Raw genomic sequence first — 19,337 nt, 5'->3', positions numbered from 1 at the left:
TACTCATGAAATGATAATTTAAAACATAGATATATAAAAATAGATACTTGTGATCTTTTATGTACTAGTTTATCATAATAGGAGCTTTATAAAAATATAACGTCTAGGCTTGATTCAGAGACTCCAATTTCACTGGTCTGGTCTGGGGCCTAGATAGATCCTTTTAAAATCTTTCCAAATAATTCCATATATTGCCACATTTCAGAAGACCTGGCACAAGCCCCCTTATTAAAAACAAAACCAAACCCAAACTGAAATTTCTTAAATTTAACTGCATTACTGAAGGTCACAGAAAATACCTTACTTTTAACTTAATATAGCAACTGGTTATTATAATTTACAATTAATTACACCATTTAAGGTATTTTAAGACTCAGGAATAAAACACATGTGGAATCATTCAAAAGCAAGGATAGCAGAGTAATTATAAAGTAATTCTATTTTTTTCCTTATTATATATAAAGAGAAAAAATCTAGATGTAATCCTCTAGTTTGACTGAAATACAAAGGTAAATCCCAAGAATTTTAAAAATGACTTATTTATATAAAGAGTATTTTCTAAAATCCACTATTTGTTTTTTATTTTTCTTTATTTTTTTAAAGATTTAATTTTATTTGAGAGAGAGACAGCAGGAGAAGGGGAGAGATCCAGACTCAGAGAAGAGGAAGAAGCAGACTCTCTGTTGAGCAAGGATCCCATTTTGAGGCTCGATCTCAGGACCCTGAGATCACAATCTGAGCCAAAAGCAGACACTTGACTGACTGAGCCACCCAGATGCCCCTCTTTTTAAAGATTATTTGAGAGAAAGAGCACTCATGCACAAGCAAGCAAGAGAGGCAGAGGGAGACAGACTAGCAGGCTCTCCACTTAGTAGGGAACCCCACCTGGGCCTGGATCCCAGGACCCTGAGATCATGATTTAAGCCGAAGGCAGATGCTTGATAAACTGAACCACCCAGGCACCCCTCTAAAATAAATATGCTGTGAGAAGGAAGTTAAGTATTAATTTTTGTTAAGTTTATTAATTAATTAAGTTTTGCTTATAAGGTAGCTGTGTATATCTTTCTTATGTATGCCAAGGGAATACTATGTGCACATAAACCAACATTAAATGGGAGTGTCAATATGTGAAACAAATCTAAGTATTTTCTTTCAGGGGCTACCTAGGTGGCCCAGTTGGTTAAGTGGTTAAGTGCCTGCCGTTGGCTCAGGTCATGATCTCAAGTCCTGGGAGGCCCCATATCAGGCTCCCAGCTCAGTGGGGAGTCCGTTTCTTTATTCCTTCCCCTGCGTGTATTCCCTCTCCTTCACTCTCAAATAGATAAGTAAAATATTTACAAATAAATAAATAAATAAGGATTTCCTTTCAGCATTGCAAAATCCTTTAGTTTATTCTATATAATTTTTGTTATCAGATTATCAGATATTTATTCATTAGAATAAGATAAGTTTGCTAACATATTCACCTTTAACTTAAAAAAAATTCCTTCTTATTTAAGTATATTACTTTTAATTAATGTTTTTCTTTTAAACAAGAAAATTCCACATCCTGCCTGTTTCACTTCAGAAGTGGCTAAAATTTTAACATACTATTACTGTCCATTTGATTTGTTTATTATTTTAAAAAAGAAATTTTGTTTTCTGGGCGCCTGGGTGGCTCAGTGGGTTAAAGCCTCTGCCTTCAGCTCAGGTCATGATCCCAAGGTCCTGGACTCGACCCCCACATTGGGCTCTCTGCTCAGTGGGGAGCCTGCTTCCTCCTCTCTCTCTACCTGCCTCTCTGCCTACTTGTGATCTCTGTCTGTCAAATAAATAAATAAATATTTTTTAAAAAAAGAAAAAGAAATTTTGTTCTCAAATTTAAATTAAAGAGGAAAGGAAAAATTTTAAGCAGATTCTCCTTGAAGATATACAATGTTTTTACAGATTGGTGAACATGAAATTATTGATGATTGTATTATAATCAGTAATGGAAAGCATAGAAATTCAAACTGTGTTTGTTCATGTTTTGATTATTTGGAACTCTGGTAATGCCAAGAAGATTTTAATCAGATAATATGAATTTATTGGATAAAAACTGTCTAATTATGAAGTTGTCTCAATCTAAATACTTGTGGTACTATTATGGTGGCTTTTGGTTGTTGTTATTCTTGTTGGCAATACTGAACTGAATCCTGGCAATTTGGAATACTGGTTAACTGGGATTGATGCTTAAGTCTATAAATCTGAGACAATAGTCCTCTGAGGAACTAGGTCAAAATTTTATAAATAAACAAATAATCTCTAGGGGAACCCAGGTGGTTTCAGTGGGTCTTGATTTTGATTCAGGGTCTTGGGATCAAGCCCTGCATTGATTTTTGTGCTTAGCATGGAGTCTGCCTGAGATTCTCTCCCTCTGCCCTTCCCTCTAATCATGCACATGCTCCCTCTTAGTCTCTTTCTCTCAAATAAAGAAATAAATCTTTAAAAAATAAACAAACAAAATATCCAGATGCAAACCAATGGGAGCCAAGACTTAATCACTTTTATTATATGATACACAGAGTACTGCATTTCAAATTTCCCAAGGACCAGTTCTGGTTCTGGTCATCAGAATGAAAAACTAGTTTGCTAGCATAATCTTTAAAAAAAGAAAAAGTTTTAAAATAAATGTTCTTTCTTTTAAGTATAGTTTAAATGTTTTTTTTTTTTTCTTGAACTACAGAAAAACAATAATTGCCTTCTACACTACTTAGAGAAATCTAAGAACCAATTTGGCTTGGAGTACAGAGTACATTCTGACACACTAAACACAACTAAAACGAACTGAGTAGAATTTTAGAATCTGAGGAGTTTGAAAAATAAATGATAGTAAGTATACCAGGCAGAAGAAAACCAGCATTTGAAAAACCACCAAACTGGCATTGAGTTTCCTGTATTTTCCTTCTACTTCTTAGGAAGCTCCCAGGGCTTGTTTTCAAAGAGGGCCAGAAACTCCAAACCATGGAGTGAGTGTGAGCCCTAAGACTCTAAGAGAAGCCCACTATCCCTATTTCTGGTCAGAGGTGTAGAGAGAATCACTAAGGGGTGTGAGAGAGAAATCTTGTTGGTGTTTCCTTTACTCTTTCATTTTTCTGTTCTTATTCTTGGTCACCACTAGTCAACCCTGTGACAGTGGTGGCAGTTATAGTGACAGTGGCTGCCCAGGCACCCAAATCATGGAGATTGGAAACACTTTTCTCTAGCCAGAGGAGGAATGGTTCTAAGAATATTGGATTAACTCTAGTTGTTTGGTTCCTCTGTCCTCTTGCTTCTGGGCACCAAAGACAAGCATAGTCATAGGAAGTGCACTTAAAAAAAAAAAAAAAATGAAAGTCTCAGTTTTTTAGCTAGAGGAAAATGAAGATGGGTCCCTAGGAGCAGGGAATTGTTAGGTCTACTGAGAGCTTAAGAAAATGATCATATAAAGTTGTATATGAACTTCTGAGCTTACCCCTGCTGGAATGGATCTAACTCTAACAGTATTACTAACAAAATTGTCAGAACTGACCCTAGATCCTAAATTGGTGATTGTCATACACACAGGACAGATCCAAGTAACACTGGAATCACCATCCACAGAAGGGTTCTGGGTAGATTGCTTGATAAAGCAAACCGAAAGAAACAAGAAATATCAACATTCATGATACTATTTAAAAAGACAAAGACTTATAAGATGCAAAAGTGTCTAGAATCTAAATTTATTCAACATAAAAGCCAGAACAATCTCAATCTATCTTAATAGAAAAGAAAATCAATGGACATTAATCCCAAAACAACAGAGATATTAGAATTATCGAAGACTATAAGGTAGTTATTGTAATTATAATCCAAGATGTAAGGAAAGACACTTTGAAGTGAATATAAATCATTTAAAACAAACAAACAAACTGAAAGATAGTTTCAGTTTGTTTGTTTGTTTTAAATGGAGGACAAGGGGAGATGGAGAGGAGAAGGGAGTTGGGGTAAATTGGAAGGGGAGGTGAACCATGGGAGACTATGGACTCTGAAAAACAATCTGAGGGTTTTGAAGAGGCTGAGAGGTTGGGGGAACCAGGTGGTGGGTATTAGAGAGGACACGGATTGCATGGAGCACTGGGTATGGTGCAAAAACAATGAATACTGTTATGCTGAAAAAAATAAATAAATTATTAAAAAAAGATAGTTTCAGCAGAGAAGTAAAGTACTTTAAAAAGAAATAAACTGAAACTTCAGAACTACAAAATACAGTAAATGAAAATGAGAAATTCCAAAGAAAAGACACCCGAGCAAATGGGAATGACAAAGGAAAGAGTCAATGAACTTATAGTCAAGTCAATAGAAATTACCCAATTTATACATCGGGGAAAAAAAAAAGAAATTTAAGAAAATGAACACTGTCTCAAGGATATTTAAACTTGTATTATTAGGATATACTTGTATTATTAGGACATTGTTAGGAATGGAAGAAAGAATGAGATGCAAAAAAAAAAAAATGTTTTAGGAAATAACAGTTGAAAACGCCTTGAACTGGTCAAAAGTAAAAATGTATACACTTCAAAATCTCAGTGAACTCCAAGGAGGATAAACTCAAATAAATGCATGCCCAGACACATTATAATCAAATTGCTGAGAATTAAAGACTAAGAAAAAGTCTTTAAAGAAGCCAAAGAAAAATAGCCCTTTGCTTATTGGGGACCAATAATTCTAATGACTAGGAGTTTCTCATCAAATACCATGGGGGACATAAATAAATAAAATCTTTAAAAATCAAAAACAAACAAACACTATGAAGGACAAAAACCAATGGAACAAAATGTTTAAGTGACTGAAAGAGAGGCATCTGGGTGGCTCAGTCAGTCAAGTGTTGGGACTCTTGATTTTGGCTCAGGTCATAATCTCAGGGTTGTTAGCTCAAGCCCTGTGTTGGGCTCTGGACTGAGCATGGAGTCTTAAGATTCCCTCCTCCTCTGTACCACACCTTCTCCCCACCTCTACGCTCTAGCTTTCTCTCTAAAAGAAAACAAAAAGAAAAGAAAAGAAATAGTAAAGGAAGCTCTTTAGGATGAAAAGAAATAGTACTGGAGAGAAATTTGGACTTTAGGAATGAAGGAAGAACAACAGAAATAGTAAATATCTAAGTAAATGTAAAAGACTTTTTTCTTCCTTAATATTTAAAAAAATACATTAATATACAGTTTTAAATTTTGAAAAGAATACAATGGTAACATTATCTGATTAGGTTTTTAGTGTTTGTAGATCTAATATATATGACAACTATCAAGTTAAAAAAAAAGGATGGTAAAGAGAACTATATAATTAGACACTGGTAAGTTTTCTATATCCTTTCTTACATGATAAAATATTTCTAAATCAACTAAAAAGTTTTTAATATGTATTTAGTATATACTAATTATTATTAACATAATATACATATCCTGTAAACTTTAAATTATGTGCATTATAATCTCTAGAGCAACCATTAATGCAAACAAAAATTACACAAAAAAATTATAATCCAAAATTCATTATATAACTTAATGTAATGTTAAAAAAAATCATATGATCAAAGTGAAAGCCAGAAAGGCAGAAAGAAAAGAGAAAGTGATGAACAGAAAACAGATAATAAAATGGTAGATCTAAATTTAAACTTACATTAAAACATAAAATGTCTGAAACACACCATTTAAAATGTATTTCCAGAATGAACTAAAAAAAGAGACCTAACTATATTCTGCCTATAGTCTATTTTTCAATTGTAATGATATAGATAGGTTAAAAATTAAAAGGTGTAAAAAGATATACCAAGAAAACACTGATGAAAATGAACCTAGATCAGTGTATTTATAACAGATAAAGTAGACTGCAGAGAAAACAAATTACCAGGGATAAAGTAAAACATTACATAATGAAAATGTATCAGTTCAACAAGAAGATATAACAGTCTCAAATGTGAATGCATTGAACAAGGGAGTTATTTCTCCCAGCTAATGGTTTATTCAATGAATAATGATTTCAGGTTTATTCAGTGAGTACTTAAAATATTTCTTGAATCTCTTTTTTCACTTCCAAAGCATTTACTTGGATTTTTAAAGTTCCTTTTGGATTTCTGCAAAAATATTTTCATCATTTCCTTAATTCTATTCAATATGATTGTACCTTGTTGATGAAGTGATATTACCAATATTAATATACAATTTTGTGACTCCAAGCTGAAGTATTTTCACAGCTATGTATAAATGCAGAAATTTCAAAAATTACATCATTGGGGGGAAAAAAAACCATGTGCATGCGTGTGCAACTTTCTAACACACACACACACTTTCTAATTCTTCAGCAACTATGCTTTTGTTTGCTGTGTCTTTGCAAATGCTGTTCTCTCTGCGGGTTAAGACCTCACTGGCCACCTCTACCCTACGGTCTGCCTAGATGGCTTCCACTCACACACACAGAAACACTACAGTCCCTGCTTTCAGGGAGCAAATAGTCTAATACAAAAGGAAAAACAATATGACAAGTCCATGAAATTGCAGAATACAAGTGCAATGAGAAGTTCAGTGTATCAACAAAATTAAACTTTTAACTGAGAAATGCCCTTATTTGTTGTTCTTATAGAAATAAAATATATTTCATTATTAAAATCACATAGTCATAAATATATATCTTCTTAAAGCTGGATAAAGCCTTTACTTAACATGCTAGCTTCCATTAAATTCCATTAAATAAAGGATTCCAGTTTATGCTGAAAAGCATACTCTTTCACATTTTGTTCACTGATACCTCATGCTTGTCACTAACTCCTGAGCCTAACAATAGTTGAACTGAAGAGGCTCTATTATTTTACACGGAACCCCTGGAGACAAACTCCAGCATGGCAGTTTTCTATGTCAATTTTGTCTAACAGGATAATATCACAAAGTCACAGTAATAGTAGATCTTATTTGGATAGCATTCAATTTAACTTATTAAAGTTGGCTGACAATTTACTCATCTTTCCCACGTATGTGATAAAACGGAAAGGGAATATTTGAGTATGAAAAGAACAGTGATGAGAATACTGTTGAATTAACTTTCTAGGCCCAAGATGGAGCTGCTTCTGCCTAGTCTGGCACATCTGCAAACTGAAACTTAGGTAACTTTCCTACGCCTGTTACGTTCTGCATGACTAGAAAAGCAGAAGATACTGTCAGCCAACACTCGAATGCCAAGCCAATGGTGAACTCCATACTTATTTCCTTATTCCTCCTTCCCTCAATCAAGTCTGAGTATGGCTGTGGCAAATCATATTATTTTCTACGTCTTTCTTCTTTGTTCTTTATTTTTTGTCCTATAAAAGTTTATTCCCTCTCACACCATTTTGCAGTTCTCTGGATCCTAGGGAACAGAAATTGCCAGCTTTATGAAGTGATAGATAAAGTTTGTATCATCGAAATTGTTTTCTTTAACCATTTTTTAAAAACTTCTTGTGTAAAGATATTCTCGAGTACAATTTACTCCTAAATTGACGTTCTCTGATGTAATGATCTTCTCTATAAAGCAAAGCAGGTTTGGTAGATGACCAGCCACCTGGGTGTGGGGTGGAAAAGGGGAGTAAAGAATTGAGTTTCTGATCATGGTCATCAAACTACACACACTTACTGAATTGTGCACTTAAAAATGATAAATGATGTAAGTCAGAAAAAGACATACTATATGGTATCACTTATATATGGATGCAAGGGCCTACTTAGCCAGAGAGACTCCATCTCGGTTAAACAGCCATTTTGTTGTTTGTGCAGCAAAACTTAAGCTGACCCTGGCCCCCCGCCCCCCAGAGGAACTTACTTAAAAACAAGTCTGGGAAACCAGTAAAATATGGTCGACCAGTCCCTGATAACAGAGCCCAAATACAAGGAACGGGTCAGGTCAGATGGAGATAACAGAGCCCAGAATGCAAGGACAGGTCAGACCAGGTGGAAACATCCAATCAGTAAAGCACACATAGTATCTTCCTAACCACCAAAGAATGTAGACCCTGCCTTTTGGGTGCCAAACTTGGGCGCCAATTCTGACCAGAGTGATAGGCTAGTTCAAACAGCTACTATAGGGTAAATTGTCATTCAATTGGCCACCCGCGTGTGACCTAACATGACTATGCAGCTTTCTCTGTGTGTTGCAATCTCATTGGCCACCTGTATGTGGCCAGGCTCAACCACATGGCCTTTGCTTTATAAAAGCTAGTCTGTGAGGCTGGAAGTCTTCTCTCTCTCCATAAGCGACGGTTCTGACCGGTGGGTTTGATTCTCAGTACCGGCAGGAAAAAAAGCTTTGCTTGACCTTCGCTTTGTATCAGTCTCGCTCCTTTGATAATGGACCCCATCAGTGGAATCAAAAAATGATGAATGACTGACTGACTGGCTGAATGAATGAACACATAAACTGAACTCAGAGACAGAGAACAGATTAGTGTTGGTTGCCAAAGGTGCGGGGTGAGAGGTAGGCAAAAGAGGTCAAAGTAGTCGAAAGGTACAAACTTTCAGTTTTAAGATAAATAATCCTGGAGTTATCTTGTAGAGCATAAAACAAAATGGCTTCTATGGTATGGTAAATCACAACTCAATAATTTTTTTTTTTTTAATTTAGCTCTATGCCCAGTGTGAGGCTAGAGCTCATGACCCCAAGATCAAGAGTCACTTGTTCTACAACTGAGCAAATGGCCAAGGAGTTTACTAAAACAAATTTCAAACACTGATCCAAGATATGCAAAATCAAACAAGGAAAGAAAAGCTGTTGATTATCAAATGAACAAAGATGTCAATGAGACGCTTGTTTATTTCTGGGAGAAATATAAATATAAATGGAAGGCATTTTGGACTTTGATAGGTAGGTCATAAAGAAGGCAGATGATCATAGGGGAAGAGGGAAAATAAAATGAAACAAGATGAAACCAGAGAGGGAGACAAACCATAAGAGACTCTTACTCTTAGGAAACAAACTGAGGGTTGCTGGAGGGGGGTAGGGGGGTGAGGGGATGGGGTAACTGGGTGACGGACATTGGGGAGGGTACATGTTATAATGAGCACTGGGTATAAGACTGATGAATCACAGACCTGTACCCCTGAAACAAATAATGCATTATATGTTAATTAATTGAATTTGAATTAAAAATCATAGAAAAAATAAAACAAATAAAAACCAAACAACAACAACAAACTTCGCCTTGTATCGCTGCCAAACCAGTGTATCTTATGGAACTATCCGATATTCTCTCAGAGATTTAGAAACGAAGATATTCCAAACAGGAATAATTTCAAGGAATTTAAACAAGTCCTTTCCAATATTTATGTCTTGCATATTCCTTCCTTTCTTCCTTCCTTTTTCTCTGTGCAGGCAAGTATGCATGTGTGTGTGTGTGTGTGTGTTATTTTGGGGGTATGGCCTTTAGAATAATGTTGAATATATAAGTGCAATACCAGGGTGCTTGGGTGGCTCAGTGGGTTGAGCAACTGCCTTCAGCTCAGGTCATGTGTGTGTGTGTGTTTGTTATTTTGGGGGTATGGCCTTTAGAATAATGTTGAATATATAAGTGCAATACCAGGGTGCCTGGGTGGCTCAGTGGGTTGAGCAACTGCCTTCAGCTCAGGTCAGGATCCAGTCCCACATTGGGCTCTCTGCTCCGAGAAGAGTCTGCTTCTCTCTGACCCTCCCCCTCCTCATGCTCTCTCTCTCTCTCCAATAAATAAAATCTTTAAAAAATAAGTGTGATACCAGCTGAGTAAAAATAATTTTGACCCTTTTCTCTAGCAACATATCAGGAACTATCCAAGAGTTAGGGGGAAAAAAACCTTATTTTGATAAAACTTTCTCTTAGAAACCCTGAGCCAACATTGTATTTATTGGCAGAATACCAGAAAAACCCCAGGTTGTACCTACAGCCTTTCCTTGGAATTTTTTAAGTCTATATTGGGAGTCATGATCCTTTCATTTGTTCAAAACTTGTTTATTTATGCTCTTTGTTTTTCATTATTCAGAGTTACTAAAGAACATCTTGTTCACAGTGTTATGCAAATTAACTTGAGAGGCAATATTATTTTTAGATGTTCTTGGAAGGTTTTATTAAGAAGGGAAGTACTAGTGTTTTGATGGATTCTTTGGGGCTAAAGGAAATTTGCACACCATCTGCCTCTGAGCCTGGCGAGCCTTGTTCCCCAGGCTCATCTTCACTTCTGCGCTCACGAGGCTCACTTCCTTACGTCCTTCTTGTTTCTGCTCAGGTGTCATCTCATCAAGGCTTCCTGATGGACACTATCTGCACCCCGGCAGTCCTCAGGATGCTAAAGAGCACCACCTGGAGTAGGGTATTTTTCACACTGTTTCTAAGTTGATTTATTTTCTGTCTTCTTATACTAGAATACAAACTCAGGGATGTGACAACTTTGCTCTTTAGTTCACTGACAAACTGTTCTGAGAATAGCGTCTTGAACAGAGTAAGTGCTTAATAGATACATGTTGAAAGAATGAACACTTGGCAAGTAACAAGCACCTAGAGAGAGTATAGTGGGAATAAGGCTGAATGGATTCTGGGCGCCTGGGTGGCTCAGTAGGTTAATACTCTGCCAGTCCTGGGTCCTGGGATCAAGCACTGCATCGGGCTCTCTGCTCTGCGGGGACCCTGCTTCCTCCTCTCTCTCTCTCTGCCTGCCTCTCTGCCTACTTGTGATCTCTGTCTGTCAAATTAAAAAATAAATAAATTAATTAATTAAAAAAAAAAAGAATGAACAGATTCTTCTCTCTGTGGTACCATCCTAAGCGATCTAGAACAGATGAAGTGGGGTCCCCTCAGAGTCTATGATTTAGTAATTTTGGTTTGGGACTCAAGAACCTGCACATTCTAGTAAATTCCCTGGTAATCATCTTTGGGCTGGTCAGGAACCCATGGACTTTGACAAAAATGAATTTAGAAGGACTTTGGGGGTTAATGAAGTCAAATTTTTATATCATTCAAAACTATTTTTTGAACAAATAAATTATTTAGATTCTTTATTGAATCAATTCATTTTCCTTCTCTTTATATTTCTTTAGGAATGAGGAATTTATCCTAGATGGTAATTTTTATGTTATTTCCTATTGAATATCTAATTAAAACAAATGTTATAACCATAATCGGGATTCTAGAATCAACTCAGTCTAATGTAGTGATTACATATATAATATATATAATAGTATCTTTACCTGGGTTCGGATTAAATTATCTCAAATGTTAGTAGAAGAGTCCTATATGGAGCCAGTATTAAAAATCTATATTGGTGGGGCACCTGGGTGGGTCAGTGGGTTAAGAAACTGCCTTCGGCTCGGGTCATGATCTCAGGATCCTGGGATCGAGCCCCGTGTCGGGCTCTCTGATTGGCAGAGAGCCTGCTTCCCCCTCTGTCTCTGCCTGCCTCTCTGCCTACTTGTGATCTCTCTCTGTCAAATAAATAAATAAAATCTTTAAAAAAAAACTCTATTGGTTAAAAATATATATATATATCTCTATTGGGGATACCTGGCTGGCTCAGCTGGTTGAGTGTCTGCATTCACCTCAGATCATCATCTAGTCCTGGGATCAAGTCCCACATCTGGCTCCTTTCTCAGCAGGGAGCCTGCTTCTCTCTCTGCCTGCTGCTCTCCCTGCTTGTGCTCTCTCTCTCTCTGACAAGTAAATAAATAAAATATTTAAAATCAATCAATCAATCTCTGTATTGAAGTTAAAAGTCCATTATATATATTTTTAAAGATTTTATTTATTTATTTGACAGACAGAGATCACAAGCAGGCTGAGAGGCAGGCAGAGAGAGAGAGGAGGAAGAAACCTCCCTGCTTGAACAGAGAGCCTGACACAGGGCTCCATCCCAGGACCCTGGGATCATGACCTGAGCAGAACGCAGAGGACTTTTAACCCACTGAGCCACCCAGGCGCCCCAAAAGGAACATTATATTAAAGGGACAAGGAAGCTAACATTCTGGACCTGTCTTAGGCTCACTTAACATAATCTAATTTTCATGCTGGGGAAAGTCCCTACATATTTTGGAGCAGCTTTTTTCTTTTCCACATGGAGGAACACTGGCTGAAAGGCTACTTGCTTCTTAAACTTGCCTAGCTAGGTAAAAGTTAGAGCAGGCTGTCACAGACCACAATGCCCCTCCCAGGACAAACACAGTGAGTTTGTTCATTGGGTTTTGAACCCACTGTGCTGGAAAAGATGGATATATAGCAAAGTTCTGAGGCACAAGAGGACTGTGGAAAGGTAATTAATATGTATTTTGTTGCAACAAAACTGACTCAGCCTGAGGTTGAAGTCATGTTAGTCAATGAGTCTTAGGTTCAGTAACAGAATAAGTGATACATTCAAACAGGGTTTTAACTTTTCATGTACCCCTTCATTTCAATACTTGAAATTCAGGGCTGAGCTCTATCTCAAATCTGATGGCATAATATAGAAGAAAGTCACCTTAAGAGAAGACAGACAGACAAGACAACTGGAAATTCTTAATGCATCACTTCTCATGTGCAGGAAGTAGTCCTTGCTCATATCTAGATATGGCCATTATTTACCTTCTTCTTCCAAGAGAGACCCAAGCTGCAGCCACCCTAGACCACTGGCCACCTTTCTCCATACCCACCAAGTGCTGCTGTCATGTTTTCTCTTCTCTCTGTGATACCAACATCTGTCCTTGCGGGATAGGTTTTGTTAGTACTTTTGTTTGCTTACTTTGCTATGTCTGCTTTTCCTATTACTCATTAAAAGGAATAAAACAATTCTTTCTAAATCTTGAGGAAATTAAAACTTTCAATAAATGTCATAAAGCTCTAGAACCCTAATTCTTGATTTGTAGTTCTTGGTGCCTGCGGAGAAGGCCACCTAAAGTTTTGTGGCCCTCTAGGCTTTTGCTGTGGTCTCCCGTGTAGGAACCCCATCAGATCTCCCAAGCAGCCCATGGGCTGCAGAGTACATCAGGGCAGGGTCACCAGAGCACACTTGTCTCAGGTGGGCCATAGGGATTTCAAGGGACTTCCTCTGTGTACCATACATCACCAGGCAAACTTCTCTCACATCACTGAAAGAATATCCCTAGACTTTCCTCATTTTTCACACACAATATTATTTTTAATCCCTTAAGATTTAAATCAAAGTGCCCTCTCATTCTAGATTCTAGAAAGACCTCGATTTTTTTTTTCTGTGATATCAGTTCCCTTCACTTACCCCATTTTATTAGGTCCTAGAACTGTCATTTATATCAGTGTCTACCTCAATTAATATTAAGCACCTTTAAATTGGATACAGAGCTTTCTCTTATTTTATCCTTCCGTAATTTCACAGGGTGCCTTCCTGAGTTACATAATAACATATACTCCAAACAGGACAACTATGTGACCCAATCTCATTTTAAAATCATATTAACTGATGCTTTTGGATTATGAGTATCCAAAATTATATCTTCCTCATTTAACCTAAAGAAAACTGAAAGTTAAACTGGATTATAAAGTATCTGAAAATAATTTTGGTGGATCAATTCTATTCAACCTGGTAGTCTTTTTCACTGATGTAAAATGGAGCAAAGTCAGATATTTAGAAAATCTGCTTTTTTATATTTGTGCTGTTTTTTAAAATAGGACTTCTCCCAAACTAAGAACAGAGTCAGCTTACTGTGTTATTTAAAAGAAAAAAAAATGCAGTATTGCATTTCTTAGTAATTGATTGTTTCTTTTCTTTTTCTTTCTTTTTTTTGGGGGGAGGGGGTAAGTCATATACATGCCATCTTTATAGCACACAAAGATGGTTATTCACATAACATCTTCTTAATATACTCAAATCCCAAAATAATATTTCCTCTAAGACAAATATCATATTATCATAAACTAGGCACCACAAAATAAGAGATATTCTAATACTGTATTGAAAGGAAATTGTTTTGAGCTCTAAGTGCTTAGAGAACAAGTAAATGCGTCTGCCTATAATTTTCAATCAGTCACTCTATTGTTCACAGAAGTAGATGACAGTATAAAAACCCTGTAAGTATTTTATTCAGAAGAAGAGAAGGAACATAAAGAATCTGAGGCTTAGGTAGGCTGACAGGTTGATTTAGTAGCACCAGGAACTTGCTGTTTTTCAGACATAATTACAATAGCTCTATTATGTAACAGAACAATGATTTCAAGGATTTATGATAAACACAGGCAGTAGCAAAAATAAATTAATAAATTAATTAAGAAAAATAAAATCCCTTTCAGTGTTCTTACCTGCAGGTAGATCCTGCATTTTGGGGATATGAAAATGCTCCTTGAAGTGCCTGAGCTTATCTTCCTCATCAAGGTGGAGGGCAACCCTCTCATCTGTGGGGTGACATCCAAGTTCAGATGCAATGCGTTGCACTGTGTCAGCTGGTAACTCAAGAGATGAAGGCTCCATTACAAGTTGTTTCTCTAAAAATGAAAATAAACAATTAAAAATAATTTAGCCACCATCATTTTTTTTTCTATAGAAAATTAGCCAAGCCTTTGTCTTAAATAAGATTCTCATCTTCCCAACCTCAGAATAGTATAATTAATCAAACAGCATTAAGCCTCCTGCTTGAGTTTTTCTCATGTATGAAATAAAGAAAATGATAGTAACTTGAGGATGTTGAAGGACATTTAGTTAATAGTGATGAGGACAGCGTAAAAGCTTAATAAATGTCAGCTCTTTCCATTCTTATTTCCTGGAAAAGGGCCCACATTAGTGACTTTCAAACATATCTAAGTTCATCACCTTTTCCTCTAAATGTCTTACTGGGGATAAGAGTAAAGATGCTTTTGTAAAAGTGTAGAGAACAGGAACCCACCTCGCTTATGTTTCTTCCTATCCCATTGTCATTATTTTACTCCCATTGGTTCTTGGATCACTGTTTTAAAATCAGGTACACATATACAACAGAACCATAACGAATTCTTTATTGTGAATGAAAACAATATTGATAAAAAAGGTAACTTTACCTTAAATAATGTTAATACTTTTTGCTATATGAGGAGCAAAGAGGTTTTCCGGCTACCGATAAAAAGACACTTCTCTTTCAAAAACTGTATATTCCAGGAGCACCTGGGTGGCTCAGTTGGTTGGGCCTCTGACTTCGGCTCAAGTCATGATCCCATTGTCCTGGGATTGAGCCTCCCAGCAGACTCGTGCTAGGGGTTGCTCCTGTCATTTATATCAGTGTCTCTGCTCCTACCCCTGCCTTGTGCACACCCTCTCTCACTCACTATTTCAAATAAAGACATAAAATCTTAAAAAAAAAAAAAAAACTATGTATTTTCCATCTTGGAACAAAGCAAGACCCTGTGACATTTTCTGAAAACTACATTTTTTTCTGTTTAATCATTTAAAATTTCTCACAATTTTGGAAAGAAAGGTTAATTTTCTGGAGGGAAAAAAGTAACAATAGAAAATTAACTACATATTCTTAAACTTTATCCAAACTTTCTTTATACTGATTTATTTATATTTCCCAAAATTTTAGTTTTTTTTTTTTTTTGAAATTGAGCAAGAATAGTATCAAGAGGAAGAAAATTTCTCAGGTAGCGTGATTTACAAATTTATATTTTTATGGCTCCACTCATGCATTCCTCCATTCATTTCTCTTTCTACGAGCGCTTGTGGAACACTAACCATATCTCTAAGCACTGACGAAACAGCACTGTGAAAGATGGTACATAAATAATCCATTTGTAGAGCTTACTTTTTAGTGGAAAATGAAAATTTATAATTAAATAATGTAATTTCAGAGTTTCAAGAGCTATGAATTAAAAAAGCAGAGTCATGGGATGGAGAGTCACTAGGGTATGGAATGACTTCCTCAGAGAGAGGGCGAGGTGCATCTCTTTGAGGCAGGGATCTACATGCATATCTGATTCATGTTATGGAATTGAACATGTGAAGACCAGGAACCAAAGATGACAGAAAGTACAAAGATCCTGCAGTGGGGACAGGCTGGCCTGTTCAGCTAATGCAGTCTGGAAATTAGGGGAGAAGGAGACATTATGAGGTTAAAAAAAAGGCAGGGCCAGAAGTTAATTATGAAGAACTCTGAAGCTAGTAAGGGGTTTGGATATTTTTCTAAGTGTAATGGGAAACTGTTGGAGAGTCCTGAGTAGAAAAGTGACAGGGCATAATTCTGCACAAAATAAAAATCACTTTTTCTGCTTTCTGATGAGTCAGAAGGAGTTGGAAAAGAGAGGCAGATTCAGGCTATTTTAGTAGTTGGGGGGAAAATGATGGTGGCTTAAATGTGATGAGGAGAACAGCAGAGAAGTGTGCGCATCCATTAATATTTTAGAGAAAAGGCAGATAGATTTTTCCCTGGCAAGGATCTGAGCAAATATGTTAAAAGTGGTGCAGTAAGAAACACCTAGGAAAGAAAAATTCTGAGGAGGGAAATCCAAGTTCTATTTAGGACATATGAAGTCTGAGGTAAAAATGATAAACTGGCTATTGGACCTTTGGGTCTGTAGCTCAGAAGAAAATTAGATCAAAAGATAGAAGCTTGATTATTTTTCAACTCACAGACTATACTTAAAGCTTAGAAATCCTAAGGACTACCTAAAACGAACAGAGATGAGCCTCTTAAATCAATCATCTGTCTTCTAACTCACCGTCTTCTTCTCTCGCACCCCAACCAACACACCCAGTGTTGGGCAATGAAGTGTTGCATGTCTGAATGTCATACCATGCTGGTAAAACAAGCATACTTCTTATTCTACAAACTGGAATTCTTCTGCTTATTCATTTGACCTCTTCCTTTCTCAATTGCCAGGGATCTCCCCTCATAAGCTTACTGTTCTTTACATTCTCAAACAGGATACTGAGCTTGATTTGAGCTTGTTTTTAGCTTTGATAATGGCTTTCAATTGCTCTAATCCATGCTTTTGTGCAAAAGTCAATGATTTCAACATTGGTGTTGACAGCTTTTTTAATATCTGACCATACTTAGTTATTAGTCTTTTTCACAAAATTTCTCTACCTCTGCAGTTTTTTCCCCCAGGTCATTCCCTTTGCCTAAAATGTTCTAAAATCCCTAGTCCCCTTCAAAGTTCAAACACTATTTTTTCCCCTCCCCTGAGGCCTGTCATGTTGTTTCAACTAAAAGTAGTTTTTCTTTTCCTGGATACCTGTAACACTTAAGAGCACACCTTAATTCATAAGTAATGTATCCTGTCAGATACTGTATTTACTTAGATGCCTCTATGGTTGGGAAAGCTGAAATACGTTGTCATACCTACAATCTGATTCTGCATAGGTTCCCACCTCTTGCCTTCTGATGAAATAACCTGCTTTCTGAATAGAGAGGACACTGTCTCTACCGCTTGACATTATCAATTGCCTGGTCACAACTGACTAAACCCCTTCTAGACACTTGACTCACTGGAAACAATGCACTGTTTTGTCAATGGTCTGTGAGTTGCTATGACTTGCTATGAATGCTTTAGCCAAACAGTCATGATGGTGTTTAGCTGAGCATCTAATAAATTCTTTCAGGAATCTGAGCCAGGAGGTAGTTATTTATTCAGCTGGAAACAGGAGCAACAATTTTTTTAAGACTATAGAAAGCAGGGTAAGACGGTTGGGTCTAGAAAGAGTATTGTCATGAGTGACTCATTTTTTTAAAGTCAAACAGAACCACTGACTGTTAAAAATATGAAGTGATTTCAGAAGCAATTACGAACTGAATTAGTTATGCAATGGCAGGGAATGGGACAGCTCTATCTCCTGAAAGAGGAAGGACGAACTAGTCTGGAGAGTCACTGAATCCTTCCACGCAACAAACTGTATAAGGCCTGGAAGGTCACCTAGAGAACTGGCTGTCCTGAGAATCCCATGAGCTGTTTTCTGCCTGTCAAGCCTGTTTTTACTATAAACACATTACTCCCGGTGGCTAGATGGAGTTGCTGATCTACCCTACTGAACTACATATGTTTTACCTTGAGGCTTAAATGCGGTTTAATTCCATCCATCCCTGAGCAGTGGCCTTTAGGTAGAATGTTCCCCTAAAACAGCAATTTAATAAGGATGCACAAAATAGCTTGGATTATTCCACATGATTAAGGACTATTCATAAAGGGATGCCCTTCTTACTCCAACGACATGAAATTAATTAGAAAAACATTTTCAGTGACACTAAGAATCAAGAGGTCTTGCCTTATATTTAGGAATTTTGTTGGAGAGTCAGAACTTTGAGGGTTCACCGGGCTTGACTGTAAATTCTGAACAGGGTACCTAAATATACAGGTTAATTTGCTACCATCATATTCCCAGTAAAATCCAACTTTCTTTGTTTAAAAAAGATATCGGGGGGCACCTGGGTGACTCAGATGGTTAAGCAACTGCCTTCTGCTCAGGTCAGGATTCCGGAATCCCAAGATCTAGTCCTGTGTCTGGCTCCCTGCTCAGCGGGGAGTTGGCTTCCTCCTCTGACCCTTCCCTGTCTCGTGCTTGTACTCTCTCTCTCTCAAATAAATAAAATCTTTAAAATAAATAAAATAAAATATTCATATTAATCATTAGTATTTTTATATTTGTTTCTTATTTAATCCTCCTAACAATCTTGAGGGATCAGAGTAATTTTCTTCTACTTCCAGACCAACCTCTGGACTCAACAGATTAGAAACAAAAACGTTCAGAGAAGGATAACAGAGCCACCGTTTGGGACTACACCTCACTTGAGGAGCGGAGTCAAGCCATGCTTGTCTTTGGCATGGAACGTGGGTAGAATGCACAGGACAGAATTCCTCCCCCTCTTATTTTATTTGTTGTTTGATCTTACTTTATGATTTTTAAAAAATATTTCTTTGGCTCATTCTCTCTCTTTTTTTTTTTTTTTTTTTTTTTGCTAACTTCATTCTTTTTTCTTTCAGCCTTATACTCCATCTGCAAAATACAGCAGGCAATTAATCTAACTACTGTTTTAATCTTTCCAATTTAGTCCCAGCCAGGCAGAGGTTAAAGAGTCTGGTCTCAACTTATGGGCCTCTTAGAGCGCAGATGTCGCAACCTCACCGGCACAGATACTGAAATACATGCTGAGGAAACAGGCTTTTGGAGAGAACACCCAGAGTTTCATCTGCCAAAATACACTGCCAATGCCAGAAGTGAAGGCAATCCTCAGTGACCACAATACCTGAGTGCCCTCAGGCCAAGGAAGTAATTTATTAACTCAGAGTCCTTTGAGGCTTCATTCTGCACTCACCCTCCCAGCCAAGACAATTAATGTGCCTCCTGTAGGTTTACTATGTGCAAATAAACGGACATGATCTTGCTCTGAAATAAGAAAAATCAATCCAATCTTTTAAA

The 19,337-nt window shown here is 36.9% G+C and overlaps 1 protein-coding gene across 4 annotated transcripts in view; it reads right to left on the bottom strand.

The window, feature by feature from the left end:
• The window catches only part of KYNU (kynureninase), a 134,333-nt gene that overhangs the window by 95,278 nt on the left and 19,718 nt on the right, over window positions 1–19,337 (bottom strand). For all 4 annotated transcript variants that reach the window (XM_082689356.1, XM_082689354.1, XM_082689353.1 and 1 more), the window contains one exon: window positions 14,258–14,440. In XM_082689356.1, the coding sequence (XP_082545482.1) occupies window positions 14,258–14,426 (169 nt within the window). In that variant the 5' untranslated portion in view covers window positions 14,427–14,440. The remainder of the gene's footprint in view (window positions 1–14,257; window positions 14,441–19,337) is intronic.

The sequence above is a fragment of the Mustela nivalis genome (genome assembly GCF_964662115.1).
Source record: "Mustela nivalis genome assembly, chromosome: 11".
In the NCBI taxonomy this organism is placed as follows: Eukaryota; Metazoa; Chordata; class Mammalia; order Carnivora; family Mustelidae; genus Mustela; species Mustela nivalis.
This window is presented reverse-complemented; position numbering and strand designations above follow the sequence as displayed.